We start from the raw sequence: 17,232 nt of genomic DNA, 5'->3' as shown, positions 1-17,232 counted from the left end.
ATCAGTTTTCAACCACTGCTGGGGCTCTACAACTCCGACTCGGGCTACCTTCAAATCCGATGCCCCTACAGTCAACCTGCAGCAAGGACCTTGAATCGCCATCATCAAACAATGTCAAGGTCATTTCATCGACGCCAACCATGCTTGAACAGCGTGTAGCATCTTGGCTCGACTCCCTCCCCAACGAATATCTCCCATCCGAAGCCCTCTCCAAAACCTCGAAGCGAAAGGCAGCGCTGCCTAGTCCGCCAACTTCAGACTCAATGGAGGGAACAACTCCAAAGCGCCGTCGCCTCATCGATCCGGATCGCACGCCGCGCGCTGCAAACCTCCCTCCTCCTTCATCCACTGGTTCGTCCGCTTCGAGGTCTGAATCAGGCGAGGGGTCACGATCGAGTTCGCCAAAGAAACAAATGCTCAGGTTGAGGCTGGAAGAAAGAGGGCTTGAATGCAGACAACTAAATATCGACACCGCGCCCCCGGTCATCTCCAGTCTCCTTGATGCGATGGAGGAGGTTGTAAGCAGGATTGAGATCTTGCCTGCTGACAAGAAGAGTGCTATTCTGGAGAGCCCGCTGGTTCGGGGACAGAATACGCGCTTGTGGAGGTTTGCGTTCAAAGAAGAGGGTGAAGATACGTTGCCGGGACGAGTTCCTCTCCCGGAAGAAATATCTCAAATCTGTGATTTTGCTCGTCACTGTCATGACACAAATCATGAAGAGGCGGCTTGGAATATGGAAGTGCATCATCGTCTGTTACAAGCTATCCTCAGAGAACCCAACGCTCCCATAGCCACGCCTCTCAACTTTACTACCTGGTAAACCTTCCGGACTCCAACAACATCAGGCATTTAGCTAACTGTTTCCTAGCACCACCGCCCGTCCGCACCGTCGCTTCGTACCCTACTCCTCGACAGCCAAAATGGTCGACTTCTGCCTCTACCTCAAGCCCACCGATTCCCACGCCCTCCAAGCCCTCGGCCGTCGAACACCAACCCTCACCGTAAACCACACCGACTTCGCGCCCCTCCAATTGTCCCCTATAGTTCTGAGCATCGAGACTAAGCGTCCTGGCAAAGAACTCGACGCGGCGCAACTCCAGATGGGAGTCTGGCATGCTGCGCAATGGGCTTTCCTCCGCTCCGTCATTGGCCTTACAGCACAGCCCTTGACAGCAGACGAGGAAATACTGCGAAAACAAAAAGCGAACGATGTTTTGGGCCAATTGGGATTTATACCGGGGATTATCGTGCAGGGTCATCGCTGGCTCTTTGTGTTTTCGACGTTGGAGGGGGACAAGACTGTTCTTTGGACGGAGAGACAGTTTGGCACGACGCAGAGTATTCTGGATACGTATGCTGTTGTCGCGGGGATAAGGGAGCTGGCCAGATGGGCGAGGGATGTTTACGTTCCTTGGTTCAGGGCAAATGTTCTCGATGGGTTCGAGTCTACGGAGGTGGGATGAGCGCACAAGAAGATAGGTTTGGGACAATGGGGAATGAACCTCGCAGGCTCTTTGGAGCCCGAAATGCCAGTCGGAGAGCCTGCTGAGTCCATCCTCCGTCATTCCAGACCTGTCCCAGTACTTTTACCATTTAGGATCGAGGCACGTCAAGGCGGAACTCAGGATCGTTCGTTGCCGGGAGAAACGCTCGACGACTCAGCCTTCGCGACTATTGATCCAATACCTGGTGCTGCAAGACCTGACTCCCAAAGGCTTCAGCCTAACAGCGACGCAAGACGGGTCGATGTTGGGTTGTGATATCGCCATGTCAATAACCCGAAGCCATGCAGCGAAGGTCGTGATGGGACGTTGTCAGGATGATGATCACAAAAGACAACCGATGTCCGCGACCTCGTGCGTATCCGCTAACACCCTCGAGACGACCAACCCTACCAGTCGCCGACGCTAGGTCTACGAATGCTGTGTGTGCAGACGGTCCGAGTCATTGCAAAATGCAAAGAGCTTTGCATTGATGCCATTGTCTGATCACAACAGCTCGAACCAAGCCATGTCGCGTCTCCGTACCACCGCCGACTCGTCCATAGCAGCATGGGTGAACATCATCTCTCTGAAGGGGCCAAACACCCGATTCAGAAACGAAGAACAAGCTCGCAAATGGCATCAACTCTGGTCCCATTTAGTATTTTGAGTAAGACTTCCATCACACGGCTCGTACATGCGTCAGGGCCTCGGCGGACCTGCAGATCAACCGATCAATTGTTGATTGAGTCTACTGGCTGTGGGCCTTTTTGCTACTGCCTCCTGATGGCCATGGCCGGCACGCGTGGACCAGCTACTCCTATAAGACCAACGTTGGGCGCGATGCTGTACACCATGTACGAGGTTGTCGCCCCGGGGCTGGAAGCAAAAGTTTAAAGCCAAACAATAGTCTCGATCAATATATATTTGATACAACTTGCATAACTTCGTAATCATTAAGCCGTAACTAAGACACCAATGGCCAACGATGTAAATCCCTACAAACCTCCATCCACGTACATACATCCCCAGATGGCATCCCCTCCGCCTCATCCCTCCTCTTCCAAACCTCCACCAGCACCTCCTTCGAAGCCCTATAACTCTCAAACCCACTCCTCCCGAACCCTTTATCCAACCACTCCTCTATATCCCTCCTCTGTCTCGCCCTCGCCTCCGCCCCCGCTATAAATGCAGGCCACGCCGTCCCCGGTCCAAGCAGATTATTCCTCTCCAACGCTTCATCAAACGCATGCAACGACTCAACAACGTCGTTGACGCTATCTTGCAGAACGAGGGGGTTCACGTTGCGGATACGTCGGTAGAAGAATATTACCAGCGCGGAGGCGAGGGCGCGTACCATGTGCATGTGTGGTGTTCCACCTGGGGCGCTGGGACTTGCGCTCATAGTTGTGCTCTCGTTGTGTCGTGAGCGGAATAGACAGACTGCGTTTTCGAGGTACGAAGCGCGCGGCTGTAATGCCATGAGCGCTTCTGCGTCGGATTTTTTAGAAGTGGACAAACGATCCATTACGTTGGCGAGACGTGTTATTTGCGACACCAAACTAAGCCACGTCTCTGGAACGCCGTAGATCTGCATATACATATTCTCATGATCCTGCGACGCATCCGCGAGGTGAATATCTTTAATATCGCGTTTCGTCTTCTGACCGTGCAGTTTTCGCGGTTCGAGATGCAGGAAGTTGTCGAGTGTCATGTCGGGATTAATGGATCGTGAGGTCGTGGTGCGGAAGGGTGTTTCGATGGCGTGGTTCTCGTCGAGGTACACGTTGAGACTCTCGGAGACGATGCGCATCCAGGCGTAGATGTTGTGAAGAAGACGGGCGCGGCGGGATATGCTTGGTTTGGTGAGGCCGCGCCAGCTTATGAGGCGTTCCATTTCGGTGAGACACCACCGTGTATCTGTTTCGTTGCCAGAGAGAAGCTACGATGGTTAGTTTATGCATTTGTGTATGGTGGTAGGGGAACGTACTGCTGTTGCTAGCACGGCACTTATACCCATCAGTTGCTCTTTGTACTTCGCTTTATGCGGTCCAGGCTGCGATTCCTTTTCGAGACTGACTTTAAGATGTTGTTTCGCAGCTTCGTATGTGCGACTTGATAGAGATTTCCAATGATCACCAGGTCGGGCTAGACTTGGGAACGTGATGGAGTTGAGGGAGAGGTGGAATGACGATACAGCTATCAGAGCGTAAAAGGTAGCCAGATTGGCACGCTTGATCTGATCTCTGTCCACATCCAACATCGTCAACTCGCTCAGCGTCATTATAGCAGAGGGATAGTGAAGAGTCTTCCAAGCTGACTTTTCGTTGATGGGGAGAGAACCCATTTGGCTGATGACGTCGTCGTTGAAGTGCTTCAGAAGAAGCGGTGCATCCATCATGAGATCAAGCTGTGGCCACGCAACGTCATCGCTCGCTGTTTCAAAAGGCATCATGTCCAAAGATTCGGGGAAACCCATGTTGGCCTCGTTGGGCCAATTGAGATTCATGGGCAAAGTGTCGAAGTTGTCGTAGGGGAGTTGAGGCGGATTGTCGAGAACGCTGACGTCCCAGGTGAATAAATCACCCCAGTGCAGAAAATCGAGGGACGTTGTTGAGAAGTCATTGGAGGCGATTTGATCGTTTTCGATGGTTTCCGAAAAGTCTTGGGTTTGGTTCTCGGAAAGAGTGTCGAGATCCATGTCGTTGAATGAGACATGGTCTGATGGCGTCGTGACGGATTGACTGGTTTCAAATTTGAAGACTTGAAAAGGCCCAACTTCACAGGTATTCGCTGCGTCATCTTTGATATCAAGTCCCTTGGACTCCTCATCAATCTGGTTCAAAGCAGCCGTCACCGTCGACGGAACATTCGTAACAAGAGCATTGCTCATAAGCTCCCTATCCTCCTCTACAAAAGTCAGCCCAACCCAATTCTGCAACACCTTCACAAACCTAACTTACCAGTGAACAAATGTCTCCTCGAGTACTGCTCCGCCCCAACATCAGCAATCTGCGTAGGCTGTCTATCATAAACCTCCCTCCCCGTCGAAACCAACCATCTCAGCGCCGGCGTGAAACCCTCACAGTTCAGTCCCGCCTGCTTACAGCGATTACACCTCGGAAGAGACTGATCACACTTGAGATGACGTTTCCGACATGTCTTACACCCGCCGAAAGAGTGCGTTCGTCTGGATTTGGTGTTGGACATACTAATTCGTTTGAGTCAATACTAATTCATCTGAAGATGGGGGAGTGAGGGTTTGTCTTAAGAGGAAGGGGATCGGGATTGCTTGCTCTTTTGGGAGGGGGGGCTTATCGGCGAGTGCGACGGGAATTGGCGAATTAGAACCTAGGGATGGAATTGGAGTTGTTTGATAGGTTGGTTTGGGGAGCTAGAGTGTTCTAGTGTGAGTCTTGAGGCTTCGAGATTGCTTCTCTCCGCGTGATGGGCGATAGTGGCATTTTTGGTGGAGATTTGGGGAAGACAAGACAAAGGGCGTCAGTCGGTTGAAGTAGTGGATACCCATGGATAATGTGAGATAATATCAGCAAATGACGAGATGCTGAAGAACCATTATCTCCATTATCTACAGAGTCGAAGCATATTTCCAGAGGAGAATATGACGTTCTACCCAGAACGGAACCTTCATAACTTTAGAACTGGCCACGCGTAGTTGGATGCTTAGAGGTGATACTCATTTCTACCTCTGAAGGCAAAGATCACGGAGGTAAATGCAGTTCAGATAGAGAGAGTATTGTTGCAAATAAAATTCCGCTATGCTATAAACTATCAATCTGACCATCCATCTCCCATTTTTCACCTCTTTAAGCCTTAGCCTCAGCAGAAAACAACTTCTCAATACGGCGGTTATTCCACTCCCAAGCAGTTACATCCTCATATTTACAAGGAACACCCTCCTCAATAAACTCCTTCAGCGGAAACAAAGAAGCGCTTCGGTTGGGCTTAGCAAAGTAAGCGATAGAGTATCTCTCAGGAATGACCTGCTCGCCATCACCAGCTTTGATAGAAGGAGGGTATGTAACGCGATGACACGCAGCCTTGAAAGTGTCATTCGTCAACCTCTGCAGAGAATCACCGATGTTGAGGATGATGTCGGTGGGGGAGGCTGATTCGACGTTGTTGAATGTTCCGAGGTTCTCTTGATCTTCGACCTGAAGGCCACCGACAGAGTCTTGGAACAGCATGGTGATGGTTCCGAAATCAGTGTGCTCAGCGATGCGGGTTGCTGTACCGTCTGCGAGTTCTGAGGCAGGAATGGCGGGGTAGTGCAAGATTCGAAACTCATTCTCAGCACGGTTATGCAGCGACTTCAAGTGATCGGGAGAAACACCAAGAGCAATAGCAAGAGCCTCAAGAAGCTGCATCTCCGTCTTGAAAGCCAACTCATAAAACCCCTCCATAAAGCTCCTAAAACCGGGCAACTCCTCCTCCGGAACCCAAAGGTTATCAACAAGCTCATCATTCGCCGATCCAAAGTCCACAGTCTCCTTGATATCGCGAGTCTTTAGCGGTCCAAGACCCTTTTCGTAACCACTGATGTTGGCGACGTTTTCCTGGCCGACGAAGGAGTACCCGCGGTTCGGGTTTGCCTGGGGAGGGTGCTTGGCGAGCATTTTTGTCTCGAGGGGGAGGTTGAAGAAGCGCTTTGTCTGTGCGAAGAGCTCGTGGATGGAGGTGGAGGGGATGGGGTGGTTGATCAGCTTGACGCCGCCGCGCTTTTTGAGCAGGCGCAGGAGGGAGTCGCAGAAGTCTTGCTTCTGGGAGGGGGTGCCGAAGAAGAGGGACATGTCGAGGGTGTCTGCGTTGAGGGCGGCCATTTTGAAGGTTGTTGATGAGAGTTATGGGGAAGAAGTGTAAATGAAGTCAGAGACTGTGAAGATGGTTGTGATTGAGAGTGATGAGGTCTGTTTACTGCTGACTTCACGACAGTTTATATACACAAATCTTTCGGAAACTGTTACTCGTTTCCCCAGACTTGCGTATTTCCATTTCGGTCATCATGATCTAACTAACAGTCTACGTCTTCAATTCCAGAAACATGGTCAGTTTCCCAAAGAGTATAGTGAATAGCTATCTGTCAATGCCGGGCTAAGCCGTCAGCATGGCAAGTCCGGAAGTGCCGAAACACCATCAAGAAAGATAGTGATCCCGACAGTGAGACTAGACTATCCCCAGATAGAGAGTCAAGAGGGACGGCTATCGTCGCTGGAGTCGAGATAAGGATGAATCGTCTTCCCCACAAGAGAGATGATTGTTAGTGCGTGGGGAAGAATTGAGGGATGCGCAATAGGCAGGAGATCCCGAGGTGACCGAAATGGCTGACTCGCTGGTTTGCTTACCCTGAACCTCTAACAAATGTATCTAAATAAATGTATCGCAAACCGTTGGAAAAGGTTATGAGATCGTTTTAAAAATATTTATCGAGATGAGAAAGAAATTTCTAGCCCATAAAAGTAATATCTTGTCGTCCATTATTGACGCAGCCGTTGAAGTCAGCCCAATTACCTTACTTTGACCACCTAACATGTAAGGTGTTTGTCCAGCCCTCTCACCAGCGGGCTCAACGCTCATCAGTGTGCTACGGTATGGCTTTGACGTTTCACCATCCGTAGAAACCTGGCACTGGCCCTCCAATCGTTCTACCCCATGATCTGATCGACAGTGTCTATTCTTGGCAGTGGGATTTTAGCGGTGGGATGCCGGATCGTGTCGACGGGAAGACGGTTACGCCGCCGTGATATTCTCTGAATGTCCTCGCGGGGAATACGCGACCATGTTGACGCGTCGGGTGACCACGAGACTCTTCCCACCTTGATGGACATCGTTTCGTTGCAATCATCTTCCCTCTTGAGGTTAAAAAAAAAAGGTTCCTCTCCAATACCCGTACGTGATCCAATCCCAAACCATCACAGCCATTCGTGTTCGCGATACCCTCCCAGCGTACGTGCCGAGCGGTTAAAAACAACTCTCCTTAGTGAAGATCCCCCCTTAACCGGTCCTTTGGAACGGTAGTTAACCCACTGCAACCACAACACGGCAAAACCGGACCTTTTAGATCACTGATGTCCAAAGAATACCCTCACAGTAAAATGAGATGAAGTCTATCACTCATTAAGTTCCCGTATCTTCAATTACACCGTCACATCATACGCGTCAATTGACGCCGAACGGCACCGTACAGTAGCAGCGCCATCAGATCTGTCCTCTCTCTCGGTAATGTAAGCGATGCGCGCCACAGTCAATGACGTAGCATTTGTCTGGAAATGGTCAACCAACGCGTCCCCTAAACATGAGACAGCCCCAGCGCTCATAAAGACGTCCTCGAAAAGAGCACGAACCATAGCTCGGCAGATGCGGAAATGACAGGGAGTTTTCTAGAAGCGGGGAGTCAAAGGGAATAAACTTTGCACTAGGGGTTGTTAGCTGCTACATCTCAGGGGATTTTTAAACAATCAACTGCCGCTACAGGCGGGCGCTGCAGGTTGAGGCTTAATGCTCTGCAGGGCGGCAGCGGCTCATACGTTTTTTTGTTTTGTTTAATATTACGATGCGCCGAAATTGTTCAAAAGCTTATTAGAGTAGGATTGTAATGCAACGTTAATAACGACAAACATATTTATAACCGCTGCTTACCCCCCGATCAATTAACCGGTCATCACTCTCACTCATTTCATTTCTTACGCTCTTTTTCTTCTCGGTAAAATAACATTCCGTGCAACTATGCCGTCCCTCAAAGCCATCTCGGCCTCGCTTGTAGGCCTGCTGAGCCTTGGAAGCGCCAGCGCCATTCCCCCTGTTAACAGTGAGGGGTATTTGGTTGCCTCGACCTACTTTGCGGGGTTCCACGCCAATAGGGGATTTCCTGTCTCGGCTATGCCCTGGGACAAGTACACTGATGTGAAATATGCTTTTGCGTATGTACTCCATGTCGTGATTGGGGACGAGGGCTAATGAGATGTAGTGAGACTTCGCCTGATGGAACACTTGACGTTTCCAAGTCGCAGCCTGAGAACATTCCTTGCTTCGTCAAGGATGCCAAGAAGCACGTATGTTATCCAAAATTCAGGACATTTAAGAGATTAGTTTGGCTAACAATGTTTCTAGAACGTCAAGCCTCTCATCTCAATTGGTGGCTGGACCGGAAGCCGACACTTCTCCACCAACATCGGCTCCGCCAAGAACCGCACTGCTTTCGCCAAGAAAGTCATCAACTTTGTTGACAAGTATGGCTTCGAAGGCTTCGACATTGAGTAAGTTTATGATCTCCTAAGTAAAAGGAAGATTGTGACTGACGGAATTCAGCTGGGAGTACCCCAACCGCCAGGGTCTCGGATGTAACGATATCAACGAGAACGACACTGCCAACCTTCTCGAGTTCTTCAAGGAGATTCGCAAGGACCCTAAGGGCAAGAAATTCTACATCACTGCCGCTGGATCTGTCTTCCCCTGGAACGACAAGACTGGTGTCGCCTCCAAGGATGTCAGTGGCTTTGCTGAGGTTATCAACTACATCATGCTCATGGTATGTAACTTTACCCTTGAATCAAACTTAAGATCTATACTAACAGGTTCAGAACTACGACTACTACGGTGCCTGGTCCGCCGTCGCCGGCCCCAACTCACCCCTCTACCGCAAGTGCGATGCCCGCAACGACCAGGGCGCCGCCGAGAACTCCATCGCCCAGTGGACCGGCGCCGGCATGCCCGCCTCCCAGCTCGTCCTCGGCGCTCCCAACTACGGCCATGGCTTTAAGGTCAACAGCACCTCTGCCTTTGGCAAGAGCAAGAACCACAAGCTCCAGCTGTATCCCGCTCAGAACTCTACCGATCGCTTCCAGGGCAGCAGCTGGGACAACGATCCTCTCGTCGATGCTTGCGGTAACCCCAACCCTCCTGGAGGCACCTATCCTTTCTGGAGCTTGATCAAGGAGGCCAAGTTCCTCGATACCAAGGGAAACCCTGCTCCTGGTATTGCTTCTGCTTGGGACAACTGCAGTCAGACAGTAAGTCACTCTGCACCCTAGAATTACAAGGATACAGTACTAACTTGAATAGCCTGTTCTTTATGATGCCAAGCGTGAGATCTATGTCAGCTACGACAACGCTGCTTCTTTCTACGACAAGGGCAAATTCGTTCTCAAGAACAAGCTCGCTGGATTCGGTACCTACGAGGCCGGTGGTGACTACAACAACATCCTCATCGACTCCATCCGATCTGCTGTTGGTCTGCACTAAACTGCAGTGTACGATGAGCCTTGGGCTTTGACCTTGGTGTGGATTTTAGATTGATGGATTGGCTTTGCTGGTCTTGTTAACACATGCTTAGAGAATCTCCTAGCTTAATGAAACTCTTTCACTTCTTGTAAACCAAATCCATTTGTGAATATGAATACTCTGAGAGTCATCAGGTGCTAATGTAGACTAAAACCATGAATAAAAACAATGCGCGTTGTAAATAACTACAAGAAGAAGAAAATGCCTTATTCACTATGACCACTGTCATTCTTCCATGCTCATCAATTCATCCAAGTCCGGAAACTCTTTGCTGCATGAGATACCTTTGAATCAAGAGCGCTTGTAAGAACCCGCATGAACAGTAGCCTCAACAAAATCATGCCCAATATCAAGTCTGATACCCTCAGGATTCTTAATACCCGCTCCATCATCTGCAATCATTTAGCAAGCCTTTCTCAAACCAAGCACGTCCAACTTACACCACGTATCATCAGCTTCGGGATGAGGTCCAACAAGTCCAACTGAGCCTTTCCCATAAGGTGTAATCGAAGCAGCAACATCGCCATTCGCAGAATACCGTCCAACGACCTTACCCGGTTTACTCTCATCCATACCCCTAATCACAACACCATCCTGGAAATATAACCATCTCTTATCCTCCGTCGTTCCCGATTCAAAAGTCCAATCGACGTTGATAACCGTATCTTCCTCGCCCTTGACCTGCGCCCTTCGACGCTTAACCTCCTGCTCCGTATTAACGCCCTTCGGAAGAAGATTATATCCATTGACCGGGCCAGCGAGATAAGCACCAAGACAGAAGCCAAGGTAATGGCCTCCGGATTTGACAAACTCTTGAATAGCTTTTTCGTATTTCTTTGTTGAGCGGTATGCTTTGCTCCAGTTCGGTCCGCCGCCGTGAGCATACACCGTCGCGCCTTTGAGAGCTTCGACTACATCGATTGGCTCGTTTGGACCAGCGAAGACGACTTCGAAGTTGGATGGGGACGAGACGAGGAGGTCGCGTACGCCTTCTGGGCAACCTTCTGATGAGGCTGGGCCGCGGTATACGACTGCTTTGGGGCGTGCTTGTGCGCCCAGGGTGGCTGATACTCCGTAGGAGATGATAGCCATTGCGACTGAGACGGGGCTGCTGAAGTGCATAGTGTTTAGATTGGGTAATCGTTGTGTTTGTTCGTGTTGATTTGAGTTCTGAAGGTTTACCAGTGGTCTCAGTTGGCATATTTATATCCAGCTTGCCTCTGATCAGCATTCCAGACAAGCTGCCTCCCGCATCTCGGCACAGACACGGCACGACATGGCGTACAAACCATCAAATCGTTTCTCCAAGTGCGTACAGATCCTTGATATAAGGAGGATCTCAGCCGCATTGACAAGCAATGCCAGTGATGATTCACTAGCGCTTCCATGTCAGCACCTGATTAGACAGCGCGTACAAACACTCCCCACTTGGTGACATGCTCTAACCCATTCAATGGAACGCTTCATCCCGAAAAGTGCATGCATGTTGGATCTGAGATGAATTAAGATTCGGAACTTTCCCTTGAACCCTTTGGGCGAAACACCAACAACGCTCCGTCATTAGCTGAAGGTCCTATTTCGGGCCATCTCTCCGTCTGTAGCCCAACAGATCTCAGCACCATATCATTTTCCAGAAAATCTGCTAATTGTCCGCTATCCCACATAATCTCCCTCCTGCTCTGCGCTCTCAACATGAAGATAATCCTGTGTCGAACACTCTCGTCCGTGCAATACACGTAGAGTTGAAATAAAGCTGCTGTGAGATCGATTTTAAGGCCGAACCGTGGTCGGGTTGGGTTACACCATAGCTTCTCCAGTTGATCAAGAAGAATGTTACACTCGGCGGGATCAAGATGAGCCTCGGCGTCTTCGTCAACGGCAGATTCCTCTTCGATAAGAAGTTCCCACAATTTATGCTGTATCCGAAGATTAAGAACTTTTTCGCTGTCGATGGGTTCTTTACCAGCTGACAACTTCTTCACAAGGATTTCGAACTGGCATTGCCAAGTTTGTACGTTTTCTCGTAATATCGACCATTGCATGTTGCATTCTGACTCTTCATTCTCCCATTCTTGATCAAGATCCCAAGAAATATGATTCACCATGTCGTCAAACTTATTCATGACATCCTCTGCTTCATCAAGGTTTCTGAACTCTCCCTCGATCCGCTTTTGCTTCTTCGCTGCTGGCATTAAGAGATGCGTCACGTCGGGAAAGACACGCTCGGGTGAGAAGATGGCGACTTGGGAGGCGATTGCGTGGAATATTGCAGCTAGTTCTTGGAAGTCGCGGTTTGGAAGGTATGTTTTTGGGATGTGGTTTGTGAGGATCCTCGTCCCAGACTCGAGATGTCGAATTGCTTCGCCAAAGTCCCCGCGGAGACTTTCAAGAATAACGAATAATATGCAACACGTCAAGACAGTTGACATATCCGGCGGTGACTCTTGGTTGCTTGTAAGTTTCGATATAGCTTCGTTGTAATGCCTTAAAATGAATGGATCAAGCGACACTGACGATAATTGGTTGCGCGCTGAATACTGCCAGTGTGTTGCGCCCAAAGCCAGCACCGCATGTCGAACGCATTCGCTACTTTGACTAGGAACAAGAATATTCCTATTCCAGAACTCTCTGTTCAGATATGGCGTGATCTCCAACTGGCTGATGATATCAGAGAAGAAATAAACGTAATAATTCGACTCCAGCATATCTCCCGGTAGCAGAGGTAGTGTTGGTGTCGACAGCTTGGCAGCCAGAATTGGCAGAGAGCGGTTCTGTGTCTTTGTCGTGACAGCCTTTGATTGGGGCGTATATCCATCGCAGACATACCCTCCATCCCTGCATCTCTTACACGTGGGTTTCTCCTCGTCACATTTCTTGTGTCGTTTCTTACTTTGTCTTGAATCAGTAGGTCAAAGACAGAGAAAAGCGGATGTATGCGGGACTTACCACGTGAGACAACCCGTACGAGTCTTGCGTGAAAACGCTCTTACACGCTGCGCGCGTATAGACCGATCCATTTGGTAATACACAAGCCAACGGGTCGCTTTGTTCTCCCGATGAGCCGTGGACTGGCCCAGATAAGAATGACTGAGGATGTGAAGCGCGTGTACGATGATACAGGGAAGCTTCGTCAATGGTTCCATGCCAAGGCCCCGCTACTAAAGTTCCGACCTCAGAGGGCTGCTAGTCGCCCTCCCTTCGCGTATAGACGAGCCAATTGTAGCTGTTCCCTTCAGCCTCACATGTAAAAGGCGCCGAGAGATAGGGTCTAGGCAGCACAATTCGGCCGATTGCTTACGGAGACGTAGGGCTTTGGGAAATGTCCGTGAATCCTTCGATTACGCAAGATTGACCGATGAGCCACGTTTTACTTGTCATGATGCGCCTTCTAAGCTTGTTTAGTGATCGTCTCGGCAGTTGACTCACGTACAAGCCCACGCAGCATCAGCCCTGAATTCCCGAAAACAAAGATCGTCCTGAAACGTGACACCATCAGAATGAATCCTTTGGGTGTGTTGGGCTACGTCGTCCAATGGTTTCTCTACGCGGTGCGCATCATGACGACGCCACGAGAGTCAAGCTGACATGAATAGGGGCTCTACGGATATCAAGATTATTATCCATTGCTTACTGCACTGCGACACGTCCGCTCACTCAAACCCTCAACCTCTGAAGACGGAACGGCAGAAATTCTAGGACGAACGAATAATCCATCGTTTTGGTCGACGATATATCCCATCAAAGGCTTGGGAACATGGCTTGTTGGCGCGGCTGCAAGATCCGTTCTCGAGTTCTACCTTCAAAAGCTTGTTCCGGCCTTCCTTATGAAATGCGTCACAACGATTATCATCGCACCTCTGAAGTTCCTCTGGATTCGATCGATCATGTCCGATTATTCTATATCTCTAGAGTCAAACATCAGACTTCTTCGTTGCGTCACAGCCAAGCAGTGGTTTCACTTCATCGGTACCTTGTTAGCTTGCAACCTTGTCGATGAGATACCAGACCTTGTCGTCAAGCTCAGCCTGTTGTTTCTGTTAGCAAACGGTGTCGATGTTGTTAAGGAATGGTCGAAGGAAAATACCACGACGATCGGAGTGATACTTATTGGCGTTTTCTTTACGTTGAAGATCATACACGCGGCGATTCGGGTTCCGGAGACGGTGGCGGGTGTCGAAGCTGCTCCTGAGATAGATGAGAATGGGGAAGGCAGGAGTACACACGAACTCTTGGTGGATATCAATACGTCGTTGAAAAGCATGACCTTTTCATTGTGGTTCCAATTCGTGGTTTACCATTGCATCGCTTTCGGCATGGCTCGCATTGCATCTGCTGCTGGGATCTTGGGCGATATTGAAGTCAACATTAGTTGGAAAGACCCTCTGTAGAGTCAGAAACACGACGGTATATCCTCTTGCTCATGCCACCTGTCATTTATCTGCAAAATCAGGATACAGTGCATTTACCGCCTCCCCTCTTCACCTCATTCATCAACAATTTAAACTCCAGGTTATCCTCCCCATTCTCAAGACGTTCCAGATTAACTTCATGATCAGGATATATAGATCCATACTTCTCATCCAACCATCCATACGGCCAGATACAAAGCCCTTCCTCCTCTTTTGCTTTCCTTCTCCAACTCTTAATCCTATCATCCTCATCGGCCGGTGGCACATAAACCTCGTCACCATAGTAATCCCCTTCATCTTCCGTAATAGGTCGTTCCTTGGTCGGCACGCATACAACCTCCGCTGGTGCTCTCAGAGCCTGACGTGCAGCTCTCCATAGATCAGCCCACTTTGGTGCATCGTCGCCATTGGGGTCGGAAGTAAATGCCACGCATTCCGTGACGCAGAGTTTAGACAGGGTGCCGTTTGTTGCTTTGAGGTAATCTTTCAGCACGGATGTTACTGCTATACCGTCTACGTGCAGTGACCGGAGGGAGGGCATGCAACCAGGAGGTATGTACAACGAGCCTTCGCCTCCCAGAAAGCCATCGTCGTGAGTCTTGAGTTTAAAGTATTCCAGCGCGTTCGCATGAGCGAGAACGGTCGTTGGCAGTTCGTTGAAGAAAGCGTGAAAGCCGGGTAATGTATTAACCCGCCAGCCGGCGCCATTATTTCCACCGTACGTATTGAGAGTCAACTTCTTCAACCGGCCGAGAAACTCGGGCCACTCTTTCTCCTGCCAGAACGAGGGTTTTCGCGGGAGAAAGTTTTGAATCGTAAAGTCATCGACTGTCGAAAGTGTAGCGATGTCACTGTACATATCCCGCAAAGCCGCGCGCCATGAGTACCTCTCTTCTTTTCGCTTGACTTCCTCCCAGTCTTCAGGTTCGCAGCAAAAGTAGATGTAGTTGTTGGCGATATCGTTGTTATCCCAGTCTGCATCCACTTCAAAGTCTTGTTCGCCGTTGGTGTGAAGAGTCAAGGCTCTGCAGCGTGGCAGTCCCTTGAACTGGATGAGATCCCGGATGATTGATGTGTCTTCTTCTTTTCGAGCCCAGACTGAAGCAGGAGGGTTTGTCCAGTACCATTTGGGTCCAGCGTCTGAGTCACTGTCGCTGTCTTTGTCTTCATCATCGTCTTCCACATCATCTTCAGTGTAATGTTCGATGACCCCTTCAGACTCTGAGTCATGATCGGACTCTTCATCGCCGTTATTTTCCTGATTCTCCGACATATCCATATCGGAAGGCTCATCGTCACTCTCCTCTTCCTCTTCTTCGATCGATTCCTCTTCCATCTTCTCAGGCATCTCGTTAGGGTAGAAAGTGATATTTAGTCTCAGCTCCAGGACATTCGCTCCATATTTATCGACGATAGTTGGCAAGATGTGATCCTCTGCAAGCGGGCAATTGATTTGTAGTACCTTGAAGAGACATGGCGCCATCGCGGTCCGAAGCCCGGAATTGGCCAGGCTGAGGTTCTTTCGATCATCTAGCTCAAGATAATCCGAGATACTGAATAGTCCTTCAGGTGGTAGACTCTCGAGAAAGTGGCCGGGCATTGTCGTAGTGTCAGAGAGTACTGAGAGATATTTTATTTAACCTAAGTATTGAGATGCGAAGTTGTCAAGACGAATTGGGGATGGCCACTTTATAAGGTTGACAGTTGCTGCTGGTAATAAAAATTGCCTTAGAGTAGTGTTGTTGGTAAGAAGAGTGACCTGAAATGGTGGGAGGCTATGCCTGTAGCGGCCTAGAGCGAGCTATTGCTGCCTGGACTTTACTGGATCCAGCGTTTACAGAATTCCATTCTTGTCAGCAGTTACAGAATTCTTGTCAACAGGCAACACAACTGCAGGGTTAAATAAAGCACATTCCCCCACTAATGCCCTGTAACCTGACTGCTCCTGAAGAGAATGAGTCTCTGGATCTTTGCTCCTCCGATAAACAGCAGTCGGGCTACGGGGCATTAGTGGGTACTAAGCACTGAAGTTTCTTACAAACAGAACCTTATGTTTTAATTCTTGCCCAAAGGACACTTCTTCCACAGACAGTTAATAAATTGAGGCTTGGTGGTATCAGACTCTCTCCTCTACCAAGATACCTCTCCCATCCTTCTCCGTCCCATCGACAGGCCCTAAGAACATAATATCATGTAATATCTGCTTCCACGCGCCGTCTTCTTTCCGCCACCAATACTGAACTTTGACCAAAATACCTCTTCCTTTATTATCCTCCGTCCACATATTGACTCTAAGCCCCTCCCACGTCTCAGCCTCTGCTTTGTCGCGAACCTCCTCCGAAGACGCGAAGCCAGCAGGAGCTAATTCCCTGATCGTTGCAAAATCTTCTGTTTCGTTCGGGAGAAGGGGTCGCATGGTGTAAAAGCTTCTCACAGAAGCTGGATCCATTTCACTGATGTCCCATCCCGCTTCGTGATAGATTCTCTGGAGGACTTCGCCTGATTCGCGAAGGTAGCGGAGAATGGTGTCTCGGTCTTTTGCGGCATAGTCTGGGTCTGTGCGACATATCTGACGACATTCCGGTGAGAAAAAGAGAGCCTTGGCGTCGATGGACTTTGTTTCCCGGTATTCGCGATATAATCTGAATAGTTCCTCCTCAAGTGGCGAATATCTAGTGGAAGCCATTGTGATGTTTGTGAAGTGCGGTGAATAATTCTGCTGGAAAAGTTACTTCCAATAAGCTCAAATGCCGTTTTAAATATCGTTGTACATGGTGCTGATTATTCAATTAGCCATTCTCTCAGCTTATATTGAAGCCCGCTTATGGTTGTCTCAGCGTTGAGAGGCCAAGGAGAAATACCCAGGATACTGTAACTAATCCTTGACGACAAGTCATCAAAGAGATCATAAGGCTGCACTGCTTTCTGGGGGGCATGCGCCATGCATTCGCTTGAAACATCCAAGCTCTGCTATCAACACCACTGATCTAGGTCTCAGCGTTAGATTCAAGCTTGTGCGACATTGTTACTGCTGCGATAACCG

At 49.5% G+C, this 17,232-nt stretch overlaps 9 protein-coding genes across 9 annotated transcripts; 3 read left to right on the top strand and 6 right to left on the bottom strand.

Annotated features, from left to right (window-relative positions):
• The first annotated feature begins 1 nt into the window (after position 1).
• Positions 2-2,481, top strand: FOXG_10037 (uncharacterized protein). The gene is made up of 2 exons (XM_018389277.1): positions 2-817; positions 870-2,481. The coding sequence occupies exons 1-2, from the start codon at positions 60-62 to the stop codon at positions 1,462-1,464; spliced, it is 1,353 nt and encodes a 450-aa protein (XP_018247512.1). The 5' UTR covers positions 2-59; the 3' UTR covers positions 1,465-2,481.
• Positions 878-4,742, bottom strand: FOXG_10036 (uncharacterized protein). Its single transcript, XM_018389276.1, has 3 exons — positions 4,446-4,742; positions 3,473-4,392; positions 878-3,424 (listed from the first exon to the last, which is right to left on the bottom strand). The coding sequence occupies exons 1-3, from the start codon at positions 4,690-4,692 to the stop codon at positions 2,450-2,452; spliced, it is 2,142 nt and encodes a 713-aa protein (XP_018247511.1). The 5' UTR covers positions 4,693-4,742; the 3' UTR covers positions 878-2,449.
• Positions 4,743-5,204: 462 nt separating this feature from the next.
• FOXG_10035 (uncharacterized protein) lies at positions 5,205-6,420 on the bottom strand. Its single transcript, XM_018389275.1, has one exon. The coding sequence runs from the start codon at positions 6,321-6,323 to the stop codon at positions 5,310-5,312; it is 1,014 nt and encodes a 337-aa protein (XP_018247510.1). The 5' UTR covers positions 6,324-6,420; the 3' UTR covers positions 5,205-5,309.
• A 979-nt stretch (positions 6,421-7,399) lies between these two features.
• On the top strand, positions 7,400-9,966 carry FOXG_10034 (uncharacterized protein). Its single transcript, XM_018389274.1, has 6 exons — positions 7,400-8,420; positions 8,468-8,552; positions 8,611-8,756; positions 8,809-9,028; positions 9,081-9,509; positions 9,562-9,966. Exons 1-6 carry the CDS (start codon positions 8,227-8,229, stop codon positions 9,739-9,741), a joined length of 1,254 nt encoding a protein of 417 aa, XP_018247509.1. The 5' UTR covers positions 7,400-8,226; the 3' UTR covers positions 9,742-9,966.
• Positions 9,967-10,071: 105 nt separating this feature from the next.
• Positions 10,072-10,872, bottom strand: FOXG_10033 (uncharacterized protein; the record flags this gene model as incomplete). The annotated part of the gene is made up of 2 exons (XM_018389273.1): positions 10,072-10,172; positions 10,221-10,872. 2 exons carry the CDS (start codon positions 10,870-10,872, stop codon positions 10,072-10,074), a joined length of 753 nt encoding a protein of 250 aa, XP_018247508.1.
• A 410-nt stretch (positions 10,873-11,282) lies between these two features.
• Positions 11,283-12,485, bottom strand: FOXG_10032 (uncharacterized protein; the record flags this gene model as incomplete). The annotated part of the gene is made up of 1 exon (XM_018389272.1): positions 11,283-12,485. One exon carries the CDS (start codon positions 12,483-12,485, stop codon positions 11,283-11,285), a length of 1,203 nt encoding a protein of 400 aa, XP_018247507.1.
• A 598-nt stretch (positions 12,486-13,083) lies between these two features.
• On the top strand, positions 13,084-15,894 carry FOXG_20210 (uncharacterized protein). The gene is made up of 2 exons (XM_018400472.1): positions 13,084-13,328; positions 13,374-15,894. The coding sequence occupies exons 1-2, from the start codon at positions 13,278-13,280 to the stop codon at positions 14,166-14,168; spliced, it is 846 nt and encodes a 281-aa protein (XP_018247505.1). The 5' UTR covers positions 13,084-13,277; the 3' UTR covers positions 14,169-15,894.
• Positions 14,057-15,892, bottom strand: FOXG_10031 (uncharacterized protein). Its single transcript, XM_018389271.1, has one exon. The coding sequence runs from the start codon at positions 15,787-15,789 to the stop codon at positions 14,227-14,229; it is 1,563 nt and encodes a 520-aa protein (XP_018247506.1). The 5' UTR covers positions 15,790-15,892; the 3' UTR covers positions 14,057-14,226.
• Positions 15,895-16,179: 285 nt separating the features above from the next.
• On the bottom strand, positions 16,180-16,907 carry FOXG_10030 (uncharacterized protein). Its single transcript, XM_018389270.1, has one exon. It carries the CDS (start codon positions 16,873-16,875, stop codon positions 16,306-16,308), a length of 570 nt encoding a protein of 189 aa, XP_018247504.1. The 5' UTR covers positions 16,876-16,907; the 3' UTR covers positions 16,180-16,305.
• Positions 16,908-17,232: the final 325 nt, after the last annotated feature.

The sequence above is a fragment of the Fusarium oxysporum genome, chromosome 11 (assembly GCF_000149955.1).
Source record: "Fusarium oxysporum f. sp. lycopersici 4287 chromosome 11, whole genome shotgun sequence".
NCBI classification, from domain to species: Eukaryota; Fungi; Ascomycota; class Sordariomycetes; order Hypocreales; family Nectriaceae; genus Fusarium; species Fusarium oxysporum.
The sequence above is the reverse complement of the archived record's forward strand: the minus strand, read 5'-3'. Positions and strand labels throughout refer to the sequence as shown.